This window comes from Aptenodytes patagonicus, chromosome 12, assembly GCF_965638725.1.
Source record: "Aptenodytes patagonicus chromosome 12, bAptPat1.pri.cur, whole genome shotgun sequence".
Taxonomy (NCBI): domain Eukaryota; kingdom Metazoa; phylum Chordata; class Aves; order Sphenisciformes; family Spheniscidae; genus Aptenodytes; species Aptenodytes patagonicus.
In genome coordinates this window covers 17526120-17547017 of record NC_134960.1, presented here as the reverse complement: position 1 = coordinate 17547017, position 20898 = coordinate 17526120, and the positions used below count along the sequence as shown (strand labels likewise).

General features: G+C 35.3%; 1 protein-coding gene across 11 annotated transcripts in view; it reads right to left on the bottom strand.

Annotated features, from left to right (window-relative positions):
- Positions 1–20898, bottom strand: part of TENM2 (teneurin transmembrane protein 2) — a 763074-nt gene that overhangs the window by 311919 nt on the left and 430257 nt on the right. For 7 of the 11 annotated variants that reach the window (XM_076350345.1, XM_076350344.1, XM_076350347.1 and 4 more), the window contains one exon: positions 17827–17910. The exons of the other annotated variants lie outside the window; for them this stretch is intronic. In XM_076350345.1, coding sequence (XP_076206460.1) covers positions 17827–17910 — 84 coding nt within the window. The remainder of the gene's footprint in view (positions 1–17826; positions 17911–20898) is intronic. 11 annotated transcript variants of the gene reach the window in all.

Sequence of the window (20898 nt, the reverse complement as noted above, 5' to 3'; positions counted from 1 at the left end):
GCAGAAAAAGATCAGCCAATTCTCTCAAATACAAGGTGGGAGGTACAGGAGGATTTTGATCTTGTTAATTACTTACTTGCAGGGTAATTTCTAGTATTTTAATTCTTATTTCTGTATGGAACTGACATCATGTTATGAGGCAATGAACCTTTTGTTAGAAATAGCAATAGGGCTCCATAACAGGCCTGCCTTTGAAGTCTGTGAGTCTAGGAAAAAGCAATTGTTTATCATCTGGCATCCTCATACAATTTAATGTTTAATTAATGCAGAAGTTGAAGTACTGCTGTCTCATGTGCAACAGAGAACTTTGTGATCAGGTAAGATTTTTTGATGATATTTTATAAGATCAATTCCGGGAAATACTAGAAATTTGGGATACAGGTGCCGTTTTTTTCAGAATGGTGGGTCTCTACTCCTTTGCTATTCATGCCGCTGGAATAACCCGCAGTGATACAGTGGACCGAGCGATGATCTGGGTTCTGAACAGATGGGAAGTTCCAAAAATGATGGTAAAAGGCTCAGTAGCATAAGTGCCTATACTTAGGTCAAGATTATTATGATTTCAGGAAAAAATTACAGGACTCACACAAATTAATTATCTACTTTCTATACCACAGAGATATACAGGGAGATAATAATACAGACTCATAGAACAATTAAGGTTAAAAGGGACCTCTAAAGGTCATCCAGTGCAACACACCAGCCTCAAGCGACAATCTCAAAGTTAGACACGGTTAACTTCTCAATCATGATCATTCTTGATAGGAATACTCACATTTTGTAACTTCAGATACCTATTTTTGGTGCCTCAGATAGGAGCAGAAAGAGGAAGAGATGAGCTTAGAGCCCTCACCTTTGCTACTGACTACATAAGGGGTCTAAATTTTGTTGGCACAAGCATATCAGATCCTCTCACACATGCACTTAAACAATAAGCAGTCTTCTACTCTTTCTGTGCACACTATGTTTCTCTGTTTAGACAAATTATGCAATGTGCTTTTGCATGAATAATGGAGATTATTTCTAGAACTTGAAAATTTGTAATTTACTGAAACCTGTATGAAACAGATGACAGCAAGACACAATGTTCAAGCGACTCCAGCGTCGGAGCTTCAGGCATTAGAATAAATGTTTCTCTTTGTCAGATCTGGCACATTCATAACTTATTTGTATATCGGGAAGGCTGTTTCAAAGCTCCCCCATTCAATGATGAAATCACATTTTCCTGGTAACCCCAAGCATGTCATTTATCTCCGTCAGAAGAAAGCCTTCAATGAACAATACAGCAAGTGTCACCACTTTTCATTACCAAGAAATCTGCTAGTAATCCTGACTCTCCCAATCTATGCGTGATATGGATGGGAAGGGGGGGAGAGGGAAAGAAATGTGAACATATATGAATATGAGCATATATTAAAGAAATAGTTGTCATTTTCATATAATAAAATAACTTTGAAAACTGTGATTTAAAAAAAAGGACCTACCTTCTCCATTTCTTCTTATGTTTTTAGCAACTCTTGTACGTTAACTAATATTCTGTCTTCAATTTTTTATTGGTATCTAAATGCAAATCTTGCATTTTTTCAAGATGAGTTATGAGTAGCAAGTTACATTTACAAGAAATACTGACATTTCCTTGAGGTCAGATTTTTTTTTTCTTTAGAAAGAAATGATGAAACAATAATAAAGTAATTTGTCACATCACTTGACTGAAATATGTGCCACTTACACCAACACGCATCAGCAGGTGCACTGCTGCATGAAGTACTCCCTCCTGCTATTACTTGCAAAGTAAAATTTATGATATATCAAGATGAAAATTAAAAGTGGGATTGAACAACCTTACCAAGCTATGGAACTCCAGGGTTGCAGATGTCTAAGTACAGACAAATTTAGAAGAAAGATGATTAAAGTTGCATTTATACAAAACATATTAATGTGTCAAAAGCCAATTGATGCAACCTCATAGGAATATTTTAAATAGCAACATCCTAGAAAAAAAAAAAATATTCAAAACTGCCTCGGATATGTGAAAACTCGAAGTATGGTACACAAAGTCACCAACATAACCAAGTGTATGAATATCTCAGTGCTACATAGGAAATGCCAGCTGGGAGCAAATCAGCAATTTGAAGAAGTATAAACTAATGCCTGAGCTGAATTTAAGAAAAAGATTTTCGATTAAAACTCAAAACTCAAATATAATTAATATCATATTACACATACACACAAAATTTCCTTTATTGAAACTTCAGTAGCATTTATTTCAGATGTATAAGAAAAGTGAAGGTCATGCTGCATGTAAAGTAATACTTTAATCCAAGGACTAAGGTACAGAAGTTATATCTACACAAATAAGAGAAAGTTCAAAATCACCACTACATCTTCTTCTGTATGTACCTGCTATGACACAAAAACCTGAATGGCTAATGCCTTCTTCCACTGTAAGAACAACTAGGATCTCTCAAAAAAAAAACCAAAAAAACCAAACAATCAAGCTGTTAGAGGTTACCATGATGCTGACTGGGCCTAAGCTTCTTGTGGAAAAAAGAAAAAAACAACGAAAAAAACCCAGACAGAAAAATAAAATAACCCACCCCAAAATGTAAATCCACAGAATAAATCATTCTTACCATCTGGAAATGCAGGTCTTAAATTCAGAGTCTTGTTTTTGAGCAAGCAATTATGACATCCTCTGATTTTACTATATAAACAGGAATAGGATATTTGTATTTCAAATAGGTACCTTTTAGCTCTTAACCATTGATTAAACAGTTTCCATGCCTTACAAAGATACACTTAAAATTCTTTCAAAGATGTATGTAGCTGTCCAAGCTTAACTGACTTAAGAAATAAAATTAAAAAAAAAAAAAAAAAATTCTGCCAAGGAAAACCATATCCTGACCCAGCTGCAGAAACAAGACACCTTGGGATAACTTAAGATCTGGCAGATAGTTAAGACTCATGGGAACCAAATATCATATGCTTTAGAGGCTTCTGGACCACCAGAAAAACAGTGCAGATAAAACTGTGTTAGGCAGCATTATACAGGAAGGGCAGATGCTGTCCTTAAATGCATCCATGAAAATCCTACTGATTTACGTGCTTCGCTTTTACACTGAACTAAAAGAACCATGTATATTATATTCCCAGCTAAAAAAACCCCTAAGTACTGTTTCAATCAATGTATAAACCGCTTGCTTTCAACACAGTTCTGCTAGCTTTTGATTAATTTTCACCTCTAGTGTACTAATTCTTGAGTCCCTTAACTGGCTGATTAGAATCCAATACAAAGTGTATGCTGGACTCCTTTTCAACAAATGCTTTGGGTTATTGAAAAAGAAATTATGTTGAAACAGCTGCTAGAGTATGTTTAGTACTTAGTTTACTCATCTACATCTTGTGCATGTTTAGCATAGATTAATTATACACTATGCCTCTTAGCATGGTCACTCCGGAAAGCACAACTTGTGTTGCAGTCCAGGTGTACAGTCCTTTGTCTTCACTTGCATGTGTATTTTGGAACAATAAACACCCGCTCACGCTACCACTCATGAACTTTTGCATAGCGTGAACCATACTTAACAACAACGACAAAACACTGTGAAAGCAGTGGATTCTGTGAGGTATACATAAACACTTCATAAACTACATGCACATCTTTATTATTTAAAAATGTAAATTCACTAGAAACACAACTTAGTTTTCCTTTAATGGAAGTTTATTTTTCATGTCACAATCTTTTGGATACTAAGTTGATGTAGGTTTTCAACTAACAAAAAAGCGCCCACATATGATAGGCATTCTAGTAAAGACAGGGTGGTGTGAGCTTACCACAGATTTTATTCTCCTCCAACCAAGTACCTGTTGAACAGCGCAATTTACTTGAAAATTACATTTTTATAATATTCATCAAAGAACACATGAGGAACGTTAAGAAATCTTGAAAAACTATCTTTCTCAACTACTCTGCCCTCTTTAGGAAGCATACTCAGCTTGTCATTGCTTCTCTACGTTCTCAGTAGCCAAACTCTCCATCAGTATCTGTTACTATATAGAAGATGTTTATATACATGTAAACTGTGTCTAGATATCCTATTGCTACAGTATAGCACTCTTCAGTGTATTTTTCCACCAGTTTCTGGACACGTAACCTTTTTCCATAATAGAAAAAAAACCTTTGGTTTTGTATCTCTAAGTTATAAAGAAACAACAGTTTAAAACCAATATAATTTTGCTACCTCTTTAACCACACGTTCTGATGTAACATGCTTAACAATTGATTTACCTTTAAGCTGATAGGTTCAACCATTACTTCAACAAATTAATGATTAAGAATTAACCATGCAGTGAACCAGTGCCATGCGTTTGCTGACTAGTAAGTGCTCGCTTGTGAGATGCACTGCCTGGACAGGAGCAGACAGCTGCGCTTTGCAAAGGAACCACCAGCTATAAGATGACACAGGGGAATCTAAAAATGCAAGGTGAAATAGAAAAAAATTAACCCTGACTTTTGACAAGTGGAGCTTACCAAGATGTGGATTATGAAATCAAATTGTTTTTATTTTTAGCCAATATCCCTCAAAACGGAATGTAACAATTACCTTATCACATCACAGACAGCAATAGTTGCTACATACAAGATACAGAGGAAAAAGAGACATACTGTTACTTTGGAGTAAAGAGAAAAAACTGACAGATTAAGTTCAAAAGTTAACACCATTCTGGGAATTCAGAAAGTTAAATTCTGTATGTTTTTCTATCAGAAATAACAGAAGAATGGAACTCATTGCATATGTATCTATAAAACAAAATTGAAGTTATATTATGCATTCCCCTCCAACTAAAATAAGCAGTCATCTGTCACTCTTTTATTAAGTGATACCACTTCAAGAGTATTACCTGCATTTTCTACTCTAAGCAGGAGAGTTGTTCTAAGCACAGGTTCACACAGTACATCTGAATACCAATCAGACTAGTGTTTAAAAAAAAAAAAACAACAAAACCCACAACAACTCATGTTATGCTGACTGTACAATCTGACTTTCCTGTGAATGTAAAGAAGGCTCGGAAAGAGCTGCACCACAGTGCAACAGATGATAGATGGATATTAAGATAAGGACAGAAAGCCATTCAAGTCCTGTGCATTACAGTAAGCGAGACAAAAAGATCTTCTGTACATGACACCAGAAAATGAATGGATTGAGATGTTACTCTGAAAAGATTCATTTTTATTAAATACAAATTATTATAATTAAACTTCACATTTCAATAAGCTTTGTCTCCTCTCATTATATGACCTGTACTCTTTCAACTGCACAAAACATTCATTGGCTATGCTCCTTTAGCTTAATAATGGCTGTAAACTTAAGTAGCCTAAGAACAGAAAGGTTTAAAGAAATCATTTTGTCTACTACACAATAAGAAACTGCGTATCACTGGTTAGAGGCCCCTTGACTGTGCCTGGAATCTTCTCGGACAAGTACCTCTAACCATTGTCCTGCAGCCAGCTATGAAATACTGCTCTGCAGTCATCTCCCACCTTCTACGTATACTAGCTGAAGGGCTGGCCCTGCTCAAGTCGACAGGAACTGTGCCACAGAGTTCAGGGACACAGAGAAGTACGCATTATTCCACTGTATTTCCAAGTTTGGGTATAAATATAAATCAAGAATATATTTCTGTATATTGTATAACACAAAACCACAGCTATGCATGTCACCTTCTTGACACCCTACAAGCACACACACACTCTCCTGTAATTTGCACATACAGAATTTTTTTCATCTATAAATTAAAGAAATTCAATTGGGAGGTCTAACTAAGCAAATGAGAAACTACAATGAAAGTATACAAAGTTAAAGTTGGGTAGGAAAAGTTATCCAGCCTCAACTTCTCTCATATTTTGCTGTTACAAGTTTAAAAGACGCATATGTGGTTACCTGAAGTGTTCAAAGTTTTCTGATTTTATGTAGTAGGAAACTTGCAGAAAATATGTTTGTTTGGGGGTTTTGTTCTGTTGGGTTTTTTTAAAGGCAACCTCAATAACTAATTAAAATCTAATCCAAGAACAGCTTTTGGGAAACACCTCTATGTAAACAGTTGAAGAAAGCTAAGTGGCTATTTTAATAAATTCTAGGATTTCCAGATTAATTTTAGAAATTGCATATCTTTAAAGAGATCAGGTAAATGTAATTCTTTTTAATTTTCTGAAATGAATCATATTCTAGGTTTGCCTGAGTTGAGCTCCAAAGGATCAAACAGTGAAATTAAAAAGACTTCCTCCTCTCTCTATATGAAATGGCTTTCTACACGCCCCAAACAAAATAAACCAAAACCAAATACTAAAAAGAAATCTAGGGGTTTATGAAAATACTGGTACTACTCTATCTTCCTTTTCAAAAATATATTGATGTAGCTGAAAAGACAAAAATATCTGTGACTGATAAAAGTGTATCATTGCAAATATCACTTGACAGTAACACCAGAAAGGGTGGCTTGTAGGAACAAACAGTTTTTGAACACATATCTATAGTTCTGATGATACAGGCTAAACCACACGTGCTGCACTATTCTTCTTCCTTTGGAAGTCAGGCTTAAACATATTTCTAGCCTGCTTATGTTAATGCCAAGAGACTTAAACTTGGGCAGTATAAATTTATGGCAGATATGGGAAAAATAAAAGGAGAATAGGTCACTATGTCAAGAGAAGCAGCACAGTGGTCTGCCCTGTATTACTCTCTTGGGGGATCCCTGATATATTGGGTAGAGCACTTCTGAAAGCAACAGCACCTTAATGATGACAGTTTCATAGAAACCCTTATAACTCCAGAAAACAGCTAACCGCAAAGGACTTACGTGTAGGGGAAAAAAACATAACGTATCTTTTAAGCGTACAGAATATGTATAAACAATAACTTTCCATAGAATTCTGTGCTTACATGCCTCCTCAACAAGGAGGCTTAGTAACTCCTCATGTCAAGAGGGCTTAGAATAAACAACCCCTATCCTTATTTAGTTTATTTTTGGCAGTTTTAGTGGAAACACATTAAAAACGTTATCAAAAACTCAGCACTGTTTTCCAGAGGTTGAACACATTCTACGTTGTGCTGGTTTTGGCTGGGATAGAGTTAGTTTTCTTCATAGCAGCTAGTGTGGGGCTATGGTTTGGATTTGTGCTGGAAACAGTTTTGATAATACAGGGATGTTTTAGTTGTTGCTGAGCAGTGCTGACACTGAGTCAAGGCCTTTTCTGCTTCTCACCCCACCCCACCAGCGAACAGGCTGGGGGTGCACAAGAAGCTGGGAGGGGACACAGCTGGGACAGCTGACCCCAACTGACCAAAGGGATATCCCACACCATATGACATCATGCTCAGCATATAAAGCTGGGGGAAGAAGGAAGGGGGGGGACGTTCAGAGCAATGGCGTTTGTCTTCCCAAGTCACCGTTACGGGTGATGGAGCCCTGCTGTCCTGGAGATGGCTGAACACCTGCCTGCCCATGGGAAGGAGTGAATGAATTCTTTGTTTTGCTTTGCTTTTGCTTTACCTATTAAACTGTCTTTATCTCAACCCACGAGTCTTCTCACTTTTACCCTTCTGATTCTCTCCCCCATCCCACTGGGGGGGAGTGAGCGAGCAGCTGTGTGGTGCTTAGTTGCCGGCTGGGGTTAAACCACGACATACATTCCAGTGGTCTATCTAGCCAAAGGTTATAAACTTAAAGTTAGGTAAGTATTTATTACTGGAATTCTATCACTACAACTAACACTAATCTTAGCTGGCTAACTCATTGCAAATGAGAAGTCAAGTCTTTGCAACACACTCTAGGGTGAAAGAGAAAAAGGCACATTTCAGAACTCACAATTTCTCAAGATCCACAATGTAACAGGAAGTGAACCATAAGGGACAACACTTCAATGGGATCTTGAAAGAGTCCGAGTACCTAATACCATCCAATTCTTCTGGAAAACTTGTATTTAACAGGAATTCCAGGAACTCTCACCTGGAGTTCCTACCTCAGGTTGAGGTTAGAAAAAAGTATGAATATTGAAGTAGATATTTCTATAATGAGAATAATGAAGGTGAAGGAAAGGGCATTTCTAAGTGCTAATTTGATTGTCATGTAAAATAATGCTCAGAAGCATGGCCTGGTCAAGGAACTAAATTAAGAATTGCATTTAAATTAATTAAAAGCAGACTAAGGAATTTAGCTAAGTACACATATTCAGTGTACAAATTTTAAAAAATACATTTTTCTATATTAATTTGACAAGGAAAACAGAGGTAGAAGCATTCTATAATTATGCTACCTCCATCTTGTTAACATAAATTCTCTAAATTTTCTAACAAAACAGTTTAAAATTTACTTAGAAGCCTCAATACCTCATATTCAGTCCTTTTATATTGTTACAATAAAGCTAAATCATGGAGGAATGATCACATCAGGAAGGTTTGAGGCTATAATAATGTCTGTACCCCAACAATCTACTCCAACAAACTGATCACAGAACTATTCTAATGCTTTACCGATCCAAATACATCTTCCCACCCCAACTTCTCACTCTAGAGAGCTAATCCACCGTAAAGTCCCAGTGAACCATTGAACTTCATAACTAAAATGTGAAGTTAACATTTCCCCAATCAAAACAGCTACAACCCAAGTGCTCCTGCTCAGGAATGATTTCACTTAAAATCCCTGAAGGTGAACAGCAGCAGCTGTTTTCATATAACATTTCTTAATTCATATAAAGCAGCTCAACTGCATGGATTTTATTGATTTCAAATTTTGTCTGCATGAATCTCCACATGTATTTAGTGTATCTGTGTACTCACACTTAGATATTTCTGTCCTTTCCCATCACTTCACATTTAACTTTGAGATAATTTGATTTCTACTACCACCACAGGTTTAGAAGGACATATCTGAAAAAGCACAGTAAAGGAAAGCAAATACCATTTAAATTTTTGGTAATAATTAACATTTGCGGTACTTTTCATATTACTGCTACTTTGTTACTTAGCTAGCAGTATTAACCACTCTGACAATTACACATGCCTGAAATGACATCGCTTCCTGACACTGCAGACTTGACCAACTCTGAGCCACCTTAAAAGGAATGTCAATAAGGCATATTGCAGAAGTGACTTAGAAAATGTAGAAATCAATACAGTACATGTCAATCCTACCTATCTTCCTTAGATTCACCTAAATCTAGCTGAAACATACTTTCCTTATTTCAATTCTGCCTCTGTTTGCAGAATTTGAATCCTTTAGCCTTTAACACATGTAGCAGTACCGCGCAGTCATGGCAGTTCTGGTCTTAATTTCTTTCTGTATTCAAGAGATTGTTGATACAAACCCTAAACTTAAGCTACAAAAATACATGTGTATTGAATAGTGCCTTTAAGATATGGAGCTCACAATTTTTTTACAAAAGTAACTTTTAATCAGACATAATGCTCAGAAACCAACCTACAATGAAGCTAGTACTGAGTTAGATCTATGAAATGAAGGATCCAAACCTTACTGCTAAGAGTAGAAGACAATGAGAAGTTTGACTTCAAGTGCAGTTCTGTTACTTCTGACAAGGCTTTCTATAAAGAGAACGAGGCCTGACAGTGGCAAAAAAAAAGAGATGCCTTTTATTACTCGGAATATGTCAATTCTAGTGACTAAACCAGGCACTTGGTAAATTAGAACATGTGGCTGTTCAGTCCGTACTGTGTAATAAGCTGTCGGGGAGGTTGCACAAGCTGTTTTTACTATTGAAAAGAAGCACCAATATATGTTCCCCAAAATGATGATATTATCACATAATACACAAAGTCAAATTCAGAATCAAAACTCAGGGGCAACATCTACAACTAATCCTGAGAATCGCCAAGTATCCTTTGAGTGGAAAGAGGAGGGAGTACAGAGCAGTACAGTTTTGCCCTAACAATGAATATATTACAGTGCTCAAAGAAGGCTGAAGATTTTGCAAGCTAGACAGGTAACACATGAAGATTTCTGGTATCTAAAGAGAAAGAGGCCACCTGATTTTTTTTTTTTTTTCCTTAGTTGCAGATAATTTAGTTTTCCAGAATGCACTCAATTTCCCACTTCCACGTGCTATTTAATCAAATAAAAATCATGCTTTATTTAAAAAAAAACCATTATGTCAGTAAGTTCAGTAAGTCCTTTCGGGGCCTCCTGGCATTAACATGACATTCAATATTTTCACTAATCGGGACCAGGTAGTTCAAGCCATGCAGGATTTGAGGCACAGTATTTTCCTGCCCCAGACTTTGAGAAAACAAAGTTTTCATTCTAAATAAAAAAATGAACCAAGTACAATCAAGTATGGCCAGATTCTGAGCATATACACTACAGAAAAACCTGTCTCTGAAGCACGTTCACTCTACTGAACCATCACTCAAAATCTAAACAATTATATCAGGATCAAATACTAACTCCTAACGATCCTCTTTAAGGAAATAAATTTTGAAGAAGCATGAAAACATATTACCAGGTACGTCTGTAAGTCGTACTGGCAGGAGAAATACTGAGAAGTTTGTTGAAAATACTGATCTCGCTTGTCCCAGTAAGGAAATGGATATCAAGAAGTGTGCTGTATAAGTCTCAGCTTTTCACCTCTGCTTATTATCCCAAGCAGATTTAATTCTTCAGATACAATAATCCCATCCACTATCTACATTTCTATCAAAATGCTTGGCCTTGCACTGACAACTTCTGAATGCAGTTCTGTATTGTCAATGTAAAAATCTTTAATACAAGGAAGAGTTCACAAGTAACATAGTTTAAAATAATTTACTGTCATTATTTCCTCATTGCTTCTCTGCATTAAAAAATGTAACTTAATCAATTTTGTTTTACTTACTATTATGGTATTAGAGACTATAAAAGTTTTGCCCCAGATGCAGATCCAGTTTGGAATAAAGCACGTTATATTTCCAGTTCATAATCCAAACAAAAGGAAGTGGTTATAAAAGCAAGCTACAGAAATTCTCAAAGAAAGCACTGGTCAGGCCTCCTCCACTTTTACACTAGCAGTGGGTATAAGTAAACCTAAACTAAGGAATTATGGCACTAGTATAAAAAATGTGTGTAATTTCTTTTTTTAAAAACAGTTTTTCTTGTCTCCCTCCTTACTCAAGTTTCACAGCATACATATGGGTATGAATAACTAAGGGATTCTTCACCCTAACTTCATGCACAGCAGCTTGAGAAATGTTTCAGATTAACATAAATGATAATACACATACATAAGGCTGTCTTTCAAAGAGGTTTGATAATTCGTAAATGCAATGTTTACACAGATCAGGTCAAGTCAAAGGGTTTGTAATATAAGTATTTAACTTATGTAAATCTGTTTATCACTGCTAAGGAACACGGGATGACTTCAAATGCTCACTATCTAATATATGCAGTACACATTTAGTGCAATTCGCATGAATTCTCATTCCAATTTTTAATTACTATGCAGTCTGCAAAGACAAAAATTCACTAAGTCAGATTGCTCTTTTTTTTTTCTTTTATCAGAACAATTAACATTGATCACATATTACTTCACAGGCACTGCTTTTCTACACATTCATTACTAAAATAACAAGTTGAATGAAGTTTGAATAAAAGTATTAAAATACCTAGAGGTACAGAAGTTTACCCTTAAGCATATTTCTATCAATATTTCCTTAGCCAGTGTTCATAAGGAGGCAAAGCAAAGCTTCATTTATACTCACTATATGTTTCAGGACTCTGAACAAAAAAAAGAAACGGCAAGTCCTTTTAAAATTGTTTATATTATGTTTTTTTCCAGACGTAATTTTCTGTTTATACTGTATACAGTTTTACTTGCATAACTTGTCAAAACGCTTTGTGAAACCATAGAAGGAGGACAAGGATTTCATACCATTAAACAGACCTTGGTGGCAGGAAGAGAAGACATTGAATTTGTTTTTACTTGAGATTTTTAAAGTTTTAGACAAAGAGTCTGAATTCATGTCACTGTGGACTCCAACCTCTTTTTTCACCTACTAAAGAATAAGGTAGCCAAAGTTGTTTTTTTTCCTACGGTTTCCAATCCATGGCTTTGATTTCTATCTCAGAATTAAATATCCACCCATCCATATGGAGATCCAGACATTCAGTTTTTTGGATTTATTAAAATCTACTTATACTGATAACAGCATAGGGACATATGATTTGGCACGGTAAACACAGGTTTAACAGCCTAATTGCTTGGATTTTGTATAGTGGATCATTATGCTAATACCTCTGCAGTAAAGTGCTAAATAGGAATTCCCACAACAAAGACTTCTCATTGCTGGCTGAGAAGGAAAAGGTAGGACATACTGGGGTTATTTGGGAAGAGACTGCTCTTCAGGGACACAGGAGAGGAATCTTCAAACCAACAGGACTGCCAAGCTCTACCAAAGGGAAGAAAACATGCCACAACACAAAATGCCATGAATTATGTCTTTGCCTGAATAACCCAGGGACACCAGACGATTACACCTTGTCTTACAACCTTGCTTGGGAGGAAAGACAGCTTCACAGAGCTTTACAGGATAAAGACATACTCTATAAAAGTAAACAACTCTGCATATATGTAGAATTTCTTATTGTACAGTATTCAACTGGATGTTGAGATAAACCTCATTATTTTGTTCTGCAGTTGCAATGATGGCACTGTACATTATGCTCCCTTAAATACTTTCTCCCATGTAAACAAATCTGACACTGATCCCACACGGCACCTGAACCTGTTCTGTCTTCACAGCCCCAAATTCATGGACACGACAGAAAACTAGGCTTGCTTAGAGGACTAAGAATGTCATTGTGGAAAGATTTTTGCTTTGGTAAAAGAAAGGCTAAATGAGAAGTTTTCCATGATAACCAGGTATTTTGAAAGAATAAATATACCTTTAACATTTTTGATGCAATAATAAGTTGGATCAAAATAAATGGCATCAACATAGCTATGTATTTTCTCAGTTCCCTTTGGTAGTTTAATATTTCCTTCAGTTTCCTGAAAAAGTTTCATTATTGTTTTCCCTAAACTTATGTCCACATTTAATCACCCAAAGTGCACCTCCACCGCACAGCAGATGTGTCATTAACTATTTCTGAAATAAAGTGAAATAAAATCACCCAGCATGAGAATACTATGGAATAAGTCAACACTAGCAGATGGTGTTTATTTTGTCACTGCTTGTGTTAAAAATTACCACCTATTTCATCAGTTTCTTTAAGGTAGAAGCTTCATGTAAAAAGTGGAAAAGCTATTTTTTATAAGCTGTCATAGAACTCCTTAAAATATAAGCTCTTGTTTTCATGGCTTCCAGTTTTCTAGGACATGGTGCAATACACAGGAGATCAGTTTGTATAAATCTGACATGATCAAGTATTTTGCTAGCAGCTCAGTCTTTCAACACACAATCTGTTTTGTTTCTCAAGCAAATTTGTAAATTCTTTAGTTCAAATACCAGTGTTTTCAAGACAAATTCTGTAACAAGTGTTAAGTCTGCTCCTAGGAAAGGCACCTGGTAGAACCGTCAGCTTGTTTTCTTCTAGGACCCAATATGCAAGAGAGCTTTATTTCCCCCTCAGAATTTTGCCTACACTCTCATTATTTTATATTAACACACGCTTTTGGCTATGCGGTTTACATTCTCTCGTCGATTGTTTCTTAACAAAACAGTATGTTGCATGAAAAGAAATTGTACAACCTGGACTTGGCTACTTAAAGAAATCATTGCTAAAATCCCATGATAAAACCAGTTTTTGCTCATTTATTTTTGAAAGAATTTCCATTAAAATGGAAACCCAAAAAACCTCCCAGGAATGCAAACCCATATAATCCTCAGTAAGGCGAACCCGCATTGAAAGCAGCAGAGTGAACTAAATTCCTCACCACTGTGATTTAAACAGAATTATTATAAACACTATCTGCAATATCCATACACAGTATTTAAATACAGTTTTCAACAAAATAAAATAACTTATTTATATCTGAAGGCTACTGGACAGCAGTTTACCATTCTCACTGATGATTTTAAATGTCATGCCATAGAGAAATCATCCTCCTAAATATCAAATCCCCAATACAACCAGTTGCATTCTGTATCTAAATGTCATAAGCACAGGATAAAATCCAATCTATTTTCTTCCCCCAGAAAAGGCATAATCCCTATCTTAATTAAATTACAGTCCAATTGATAACGTCCCAAAATTACTTTAAGAACTTCCTTGCACATCACAGATTACCATAGATCTTTGAGATAGTTGTATGCTTGCTGCAACAACGTATCAAATATACAGCTTATTAACTACAGTCATTCAAATCTCCTTTTGATATTGACAGGATTAAACATGAACTCAGAGACTGTGGACTCCACTACAATGTCCAGATTTGTATGTTCACAGCTTACTCAAGATCATCACGTTGAAACAAACAGAGAAGATGCTTAAACTGCACTACAATGGCTGCAAAGTTAACCAAAAGATAGGAAATGGTAGAAGAAAGGCTGCCTGGACAACCACTGTTACTGCACTGCAGTATGTTTTTTAATCACTTGACTTAATCCTTTCTCCCTCCCTGTTAAGTCTTCTATTGCACTTAATGTTCTGGTTGGCTTGCACACACAATACAAGGAACCGATGCTTTTATCTTCATTATTTAATGAGAAGCACAGGCCTCTGTTAGTGTCCTACTCAAATCATACTCTGAGTGCTATTAAATTTCTTCTTTTGCTTTTACATATTGCTCAACATTACACTATATGAATGCTTTAAAAGCATTAATTACTGGTTTTGATAAATCTCTGAGCTTTTGCTACATTATTTCACAGCTATAAAAAGAAACCCAGGGTGGTTTTGTTTGCTTGTTTGTTTTTGTTTTTAATTCTGGATGCTCAGTATGAGAGATTTGAGATTTTTTTTGTGTGGTTTTTGTTGTTGTTTGGGTTGTTTTGTTTTGGTGGTTTGGGTTTTTTTTTAATCTATTAACAATTCTTCTCCCAGAAAAGGAGAAGTGAGAAAAGGCGAGATTTAGGTCTACTCCAAATACTACATAGGAGAGAGATTTTCCTATAGGAGGCTTTTATCCCTTATAATACCCATGTTCAGCACTTAACCTCCTTTTTTCCCTTTATCTCTTGGTCTGCACCAGCGGCATTTTTCTCCTTAGCAAAGCAAAAGGCTGAATAGATCAAGAAACCTAACATTTTATTAGAACACAGCAAAGCAATCCACCCGCTAAATGAGCACACTCGATAACTGGGTACCTTTAAAATGAAAAGTCTGAGGGCTCTGCTTACGGTGATACAGAGTCCTCTTCTGTTGACACAACATGCACACTGAAAGCTTTGCAACACTATTCAGATGCATTCTCAGCCAGCTGAGGCTTTAAACCAAGGTTAGTGCCATCTGTCTGTTTTTGGCAGCATCCAGATTGATGAAAAAGATCCTATGGCACTTTTTAAAAGGAACAGAGATAAAGCTTGATTTTGGTCAATTCCCTTGAATTATTAACATAATAGATTAGGCTGACATCAATGCCAGTCAGCACATCTGGATCTATATGCTTACTGCATCTTTCTTACCACTTTCAGAGCATGCAGTGAACTCTTTTACTAGCCATATCAGATGTAGTATGTCCAAGTAATTAGACTCATAAAAGTCATAAAAAGTACTAAGTTTTGCTATTGCTTGTCTCAGTTCTTATTTTCTTAAATGCTTATTACTGTCAAGCCAGAGGTGAGAATTAATACTACCATCAAATATTTCTCAGTTGCTATATAGTTATTAATACATTCTCATGTTGTTGTTAATTTCTAGAGCCCTGAACAAACATAATACCAACAACTAAAAGCAATATATAAACCAAATTTGTTTGAATTGGGAAGGGTATCAGGTTGTCAGGGAAAAGGACTAAACCAAGGAGAAACAGTATTTGATGAAAAGCCTCAAAGCTTCAAATGAGAAGAGACATTATTCAGATGGACACAATTTGTAGGGCAAAAACTCTCTGTGATCCTAGAAAATGCACTCAAGTATTAGACTTTGAGATTTAGTATGGCCTAAATAGCATAACCCATTCATTTTACCTGTGCCAAGATCCCTTCTGCAACACCAATAATCATGAATGCTTCAGAAATGCAGAGATATATACAAGATCATTTCTGTTCTTTATTAATTTCATCTTTATTACCAACCATACACATGCCACCTTGGGCAATTTTTAGTATTATATACCAGCATCACGGAAATTTAATCGCTCTACCAAATGCTCTGGCTCCCACTCTTCTAAGAAGCATGGAAATACAAAAAACTGTCCTTATCTCCAGTTTGATAACACACTGAGCATTCTTGGGCTGCATTAACTACGAAATGGTCACAGACGCTCAGTATTTTCCAGAATTTGATGTAAGAAACTGTCCCAGTATTTGCTCAGACACTGTTTGAGATTCAAAGCGTAATGCCATTCACTAGTTTTTAACCAACAATCAAGCAATTATGGAAAGGATATCAGAAAATCAAATTGGGGGTGACAAGAAAACCTTGTTTTATGTCTCATTTAAATATTAAGCAAGCAGAATATTATTTCTGGTTAGGGCCCTAATTCAGCAAAGCATTTACTCAAGTGCTTAAATGAAAAGCTCAAATGGAAAGGTATCTTTCATGTATGTACTAGGTTACGGTTGCAATGGAAGAAAAGAATGAAATATCAAAGTATGTCTTTCATCTCATTAGGCAGTCAAATACAAGGCAAAAATTGCAGTGTTGAGGACAAAAGACTTCATAAAAAATGGCCCCTGCTAAATTAGTAAGGGCACATACCGACACTATAGTTAGTATAAGTGTACATATACAGTGAATGAAAACCATTTTTTTAATTCAAGAAACATCAAGAGGAAGATGTCATCGAATCATTATCTTTGTATTAAAATTCCTTAAGATGTCTTTTGTTTTGTATTACTACAGCTTGTTATTTTTTTCTTTTGCTAAAAAGTACATTGCAAGCTTTTTTCCAAATATCCTCCTCCTCCCAAAGGAGTTTTGCTCTCAGGGAAACAAAAGGTATGTGTGTGTTGGGGGAGTAGTGCTATTTTAAAAAAAAAAGTCTATAAATGAGGTTATTCCCTACAAAACCAAAAAACCCCAAGAAAACCCCCTGACTGTTTTGTACAGCCCCTAAGATACAAAACTTCAGTGTCACACCAAGTGTGACTGTGAATCTGAAACTCTTAGATCAAAAAAATTCAAATCAAGACTAAAAATGAACACAGCTATCACCAAATCTTTCATTAGAAAGTCAGATTTAAGAATCGCTGAAGCAACATGTATCACATGCAAGCTTTTACCAATGGGATAAAACATATGTAATTGCCTTTGTGAAAATACTGCTAGATACAGGTATCATATTGTTTTTAACTTATGCCTGTGTGTACCGAGATCTGGCATCTTTTATATGTCTTAGCTCTCTTTCTCTCCATGTAATGAGCCTGGTCCCATGAAGCAACGTCAAAATGCAGCTCCTTTACCACTCAGTGAAGACTCCCAGTGAAAAAACCACCTTTGCTTAGTTCAATCAAATCAGGAAGGTAATACTCAACAATGAAATAGAAATAAGCAGTAAAGGGAGATCAGGTTTATTCAACAGAATATAAATACCCAAGAGGAAAATACAAACAAAATCCCACAACACAGAATAAGCAGAACATAAACAGAACTAGATTAACCATTGCAAAACCCACAAATTCTAAACTAGGTTCTAAGTTTACAAGGAATACAGTTTAAGCAAGATAAAAACCTTACGTATTAGAGAGTTCTTTGTCTCAGCCAGCTGCTGCCAGCTTGTCTGTCTGTCTTTCAATTTCTCAGAAAGGTGTGTGTGAAAATCTAAATGAAATAAAACAAATACATTTTAGAGATGGCTCTTTTCCTCCTTTTCTTCCATTCCATTCACCTTTGGTGTAATACAGCCAATAGAATGTTTCACCTCCTCCCACCCAAAGCATTCCTGAATAATAAAAAATACATTACTCATTATTATCTAGAGGTTGAGAATTCTTTTATCTTATTATCAACGACACATAAAAAGGCATACTGAGTAGCAGTAGTACTGATGAAATCTTGCTTTGCAGGAGGTACACATACCCACTGTCGGTATCATTAACCATGAAAAAGGACAGAGTGCATAAAACTGGCTATAATACGTGCATTAGAATTGAACCTGAAGTCCATGAGAGTTTCCGTACATGCTGTACAGTAGGTATTTAAGGTCATACTAATTTATTTTCAGTATATTATCTATTACTCTTACAGCCAATTATATATCATTATATCCTTCTAAAAGGTAATTTTTATTATCTAAAAACAGCCTCTTAAGATACATTTGGAAAATGGACACTTTCAGCTGTAATAAATCACTTCTTACTTGTTTATTGCAACAGCATGATGACTTTTACATTGACTAGCAACATAATCAGGCTTATTCTGCTGCATCTCAACTAGACATGAAGCAGTGAAACTGCACTGCTGGAAGGATGGCAATTTTTTTTCTTTTTTGTCTCTTAAAAACTCTCCAGCTTTAGGAAGACAGATTTTTATATATATATAAAAAAAGAGAAATCCTTTAGCTTTGAATAGTCTTTCTCTTTGACTAAAAAGAAAACAGGTCTCTTTCGGTTGTACAACTAATTCAAATATACCTGGATTTTGAAAACATGAAGTAATTAGAGAGTCCTCTTACATTTGAAAAGCACAGAATCAATTGAAAATTGTTATTGAATTTCATAATAACAACAGGAGAGTTTTCAGATATAATAAAGAGGAAACATAAAACCTGTTTTTATTTATTTACATGAATTTCCTTGCACAAACCAGTAAGACAAGAAGCCTAATAATTAATGTATGGTCACTTCAATTCTTGTTCTTCACTGCCTTTAAGGCTTCACTAGGAAATTATTTTACTTGGTACATCTCAGGTTCAAATCCTTAATAATTTTTATAAGATAAAAATTTAATCTTGCACCCAAGACTCATCGGAATCTAGAGTTTACTAAACTGCCTAAACGTCTCCTTGCCACACACGAAATTCAAGTTTGATAGGGTATAAGACATTTTCAGGTATTTTGGCTCATGTCCAATTAGTTCAGTGTTACTTTTGACGATACAGATTTTTGATCTAAAAGCAAAGAAGGAAAACAAGAGATTTTCAGGAATGATCCACTGAAAGATAATTCTAAGAACAATACGCAAGTGAAGAAAAGATATGTGAAGCGCGGAGCACAATGACTATCAATATAAAAACTTTGGTAAATAAATTTAAAAAATCATTGCAAATTTCTTCATTTTAGTGTTACCAGCAGTTTTCCCCAAAATACTAAAAGTTGATGAGATTATTTTATATGTATCATATTTTAAAAATAGGAGAAATTAAATATAAGTAAACACATGCATAAGTAAACACATAAGTAAACACGCAGGAATATATCAAAAAGGAAGTCATGGAATTGTTTCACTAAATTTTTTTTTTTCCTTCTCCCTTCCTTTTTTATGTGAAAATGGGACCAAATTCTTAAATACAGTGCAGTTCTTCTGTGGCACTTACCATTAAATTAGACAATTTTAGTAGTTTGCAATTTTACAGTTTCTGTTATATCACACCCTATAATATGCAAATTTTTGAAATCTTTACTGTCTCTATTTTGTTTTAATAAAGTTTTGCTTTCATTTCTCTTTCAAGAGGAAAAAAACAGAATTAATCTATCAACAGTTTATCTATTGACATTTTATCACATTACCCTTTAAGCTTGTGTATGTTACTGAATCTGCTATTTTCTCTCTTTACCTGTCTGTGGCCACCTTGGGATATTTGATCCTGAGATGATAGCACATTGATTATGATTTTTTTTTTTTTAACAGCATGAAACCTTTTTGCATTTTATAAGGCTTGCTTTCTCCACCCATAATTCTTAAGCCTCTCTGTCAACATTCATCTAGAAAATAACTGCGGAACTTTAAATATGACCAGAGCCTAAATATCCTCCTAAGCTCTGATCTGATTTTCCCTCTTCTATTTATCAAAGGGCATAACCCAATTTTTATGGTAATAAACAATAAAAAGATGGTTTATTTTATAAACTAGCATTTCAGAAGCATTAAAAAAAAAAGGGTCTTACAAATAAATACCTTTAATTTCTCAAGCTGCTTCCCCTCCCTCCCAATATTCACACAAAAAGATCCAGTAACAAACACTTGCTCCATTTCTGTCACACTTATGTGGTTGAGGCTTGTCCCAATTGTCTCCGATTTCCTCTCTGCTGAACCCTTCCAATGAGCAGATGTTGCTCCTCTGTTAATACCTTAGTACATTTTCATTGCTATTTGCTCAACGTTTATTACTGATCATTATGGTTTTTGAGGAATAGGACAAAAACCGTAACAACTGACAGAACAGTCTCTCAGTACTGGGCAGGTCAAAGCTCTAGGTTTTCTGCAAATAACCTTTTTTGGTTTTGTTTTTTCATCACATTCTCCCCTAACATTTTGGATCAAGCATACTGGACAGACATAACAAATGCGGTACTCTTAACCTATATGCATATCATTTCTGGAGGTAAATAATGATTATGAAGAAAACAGAAAAAAGTCAGTAATATAAAAATCACGCAGAAAAGTATGGGAATATGAACTGTTCTGTAATAAAAGAGCCACATGATTTTTCTTGTCCTATATTGTCTTGACAGAAATACTATCTGCTGTTTTACTCTATTATGTTCTATTGCACATTTTATATCCAATGTTTTGTTTGATCTTTTACAAAAGTTGTATTAATTTTCTCTCCTCTGAAGCACATTCACCAAGCCAATTAAACTTAAAAAA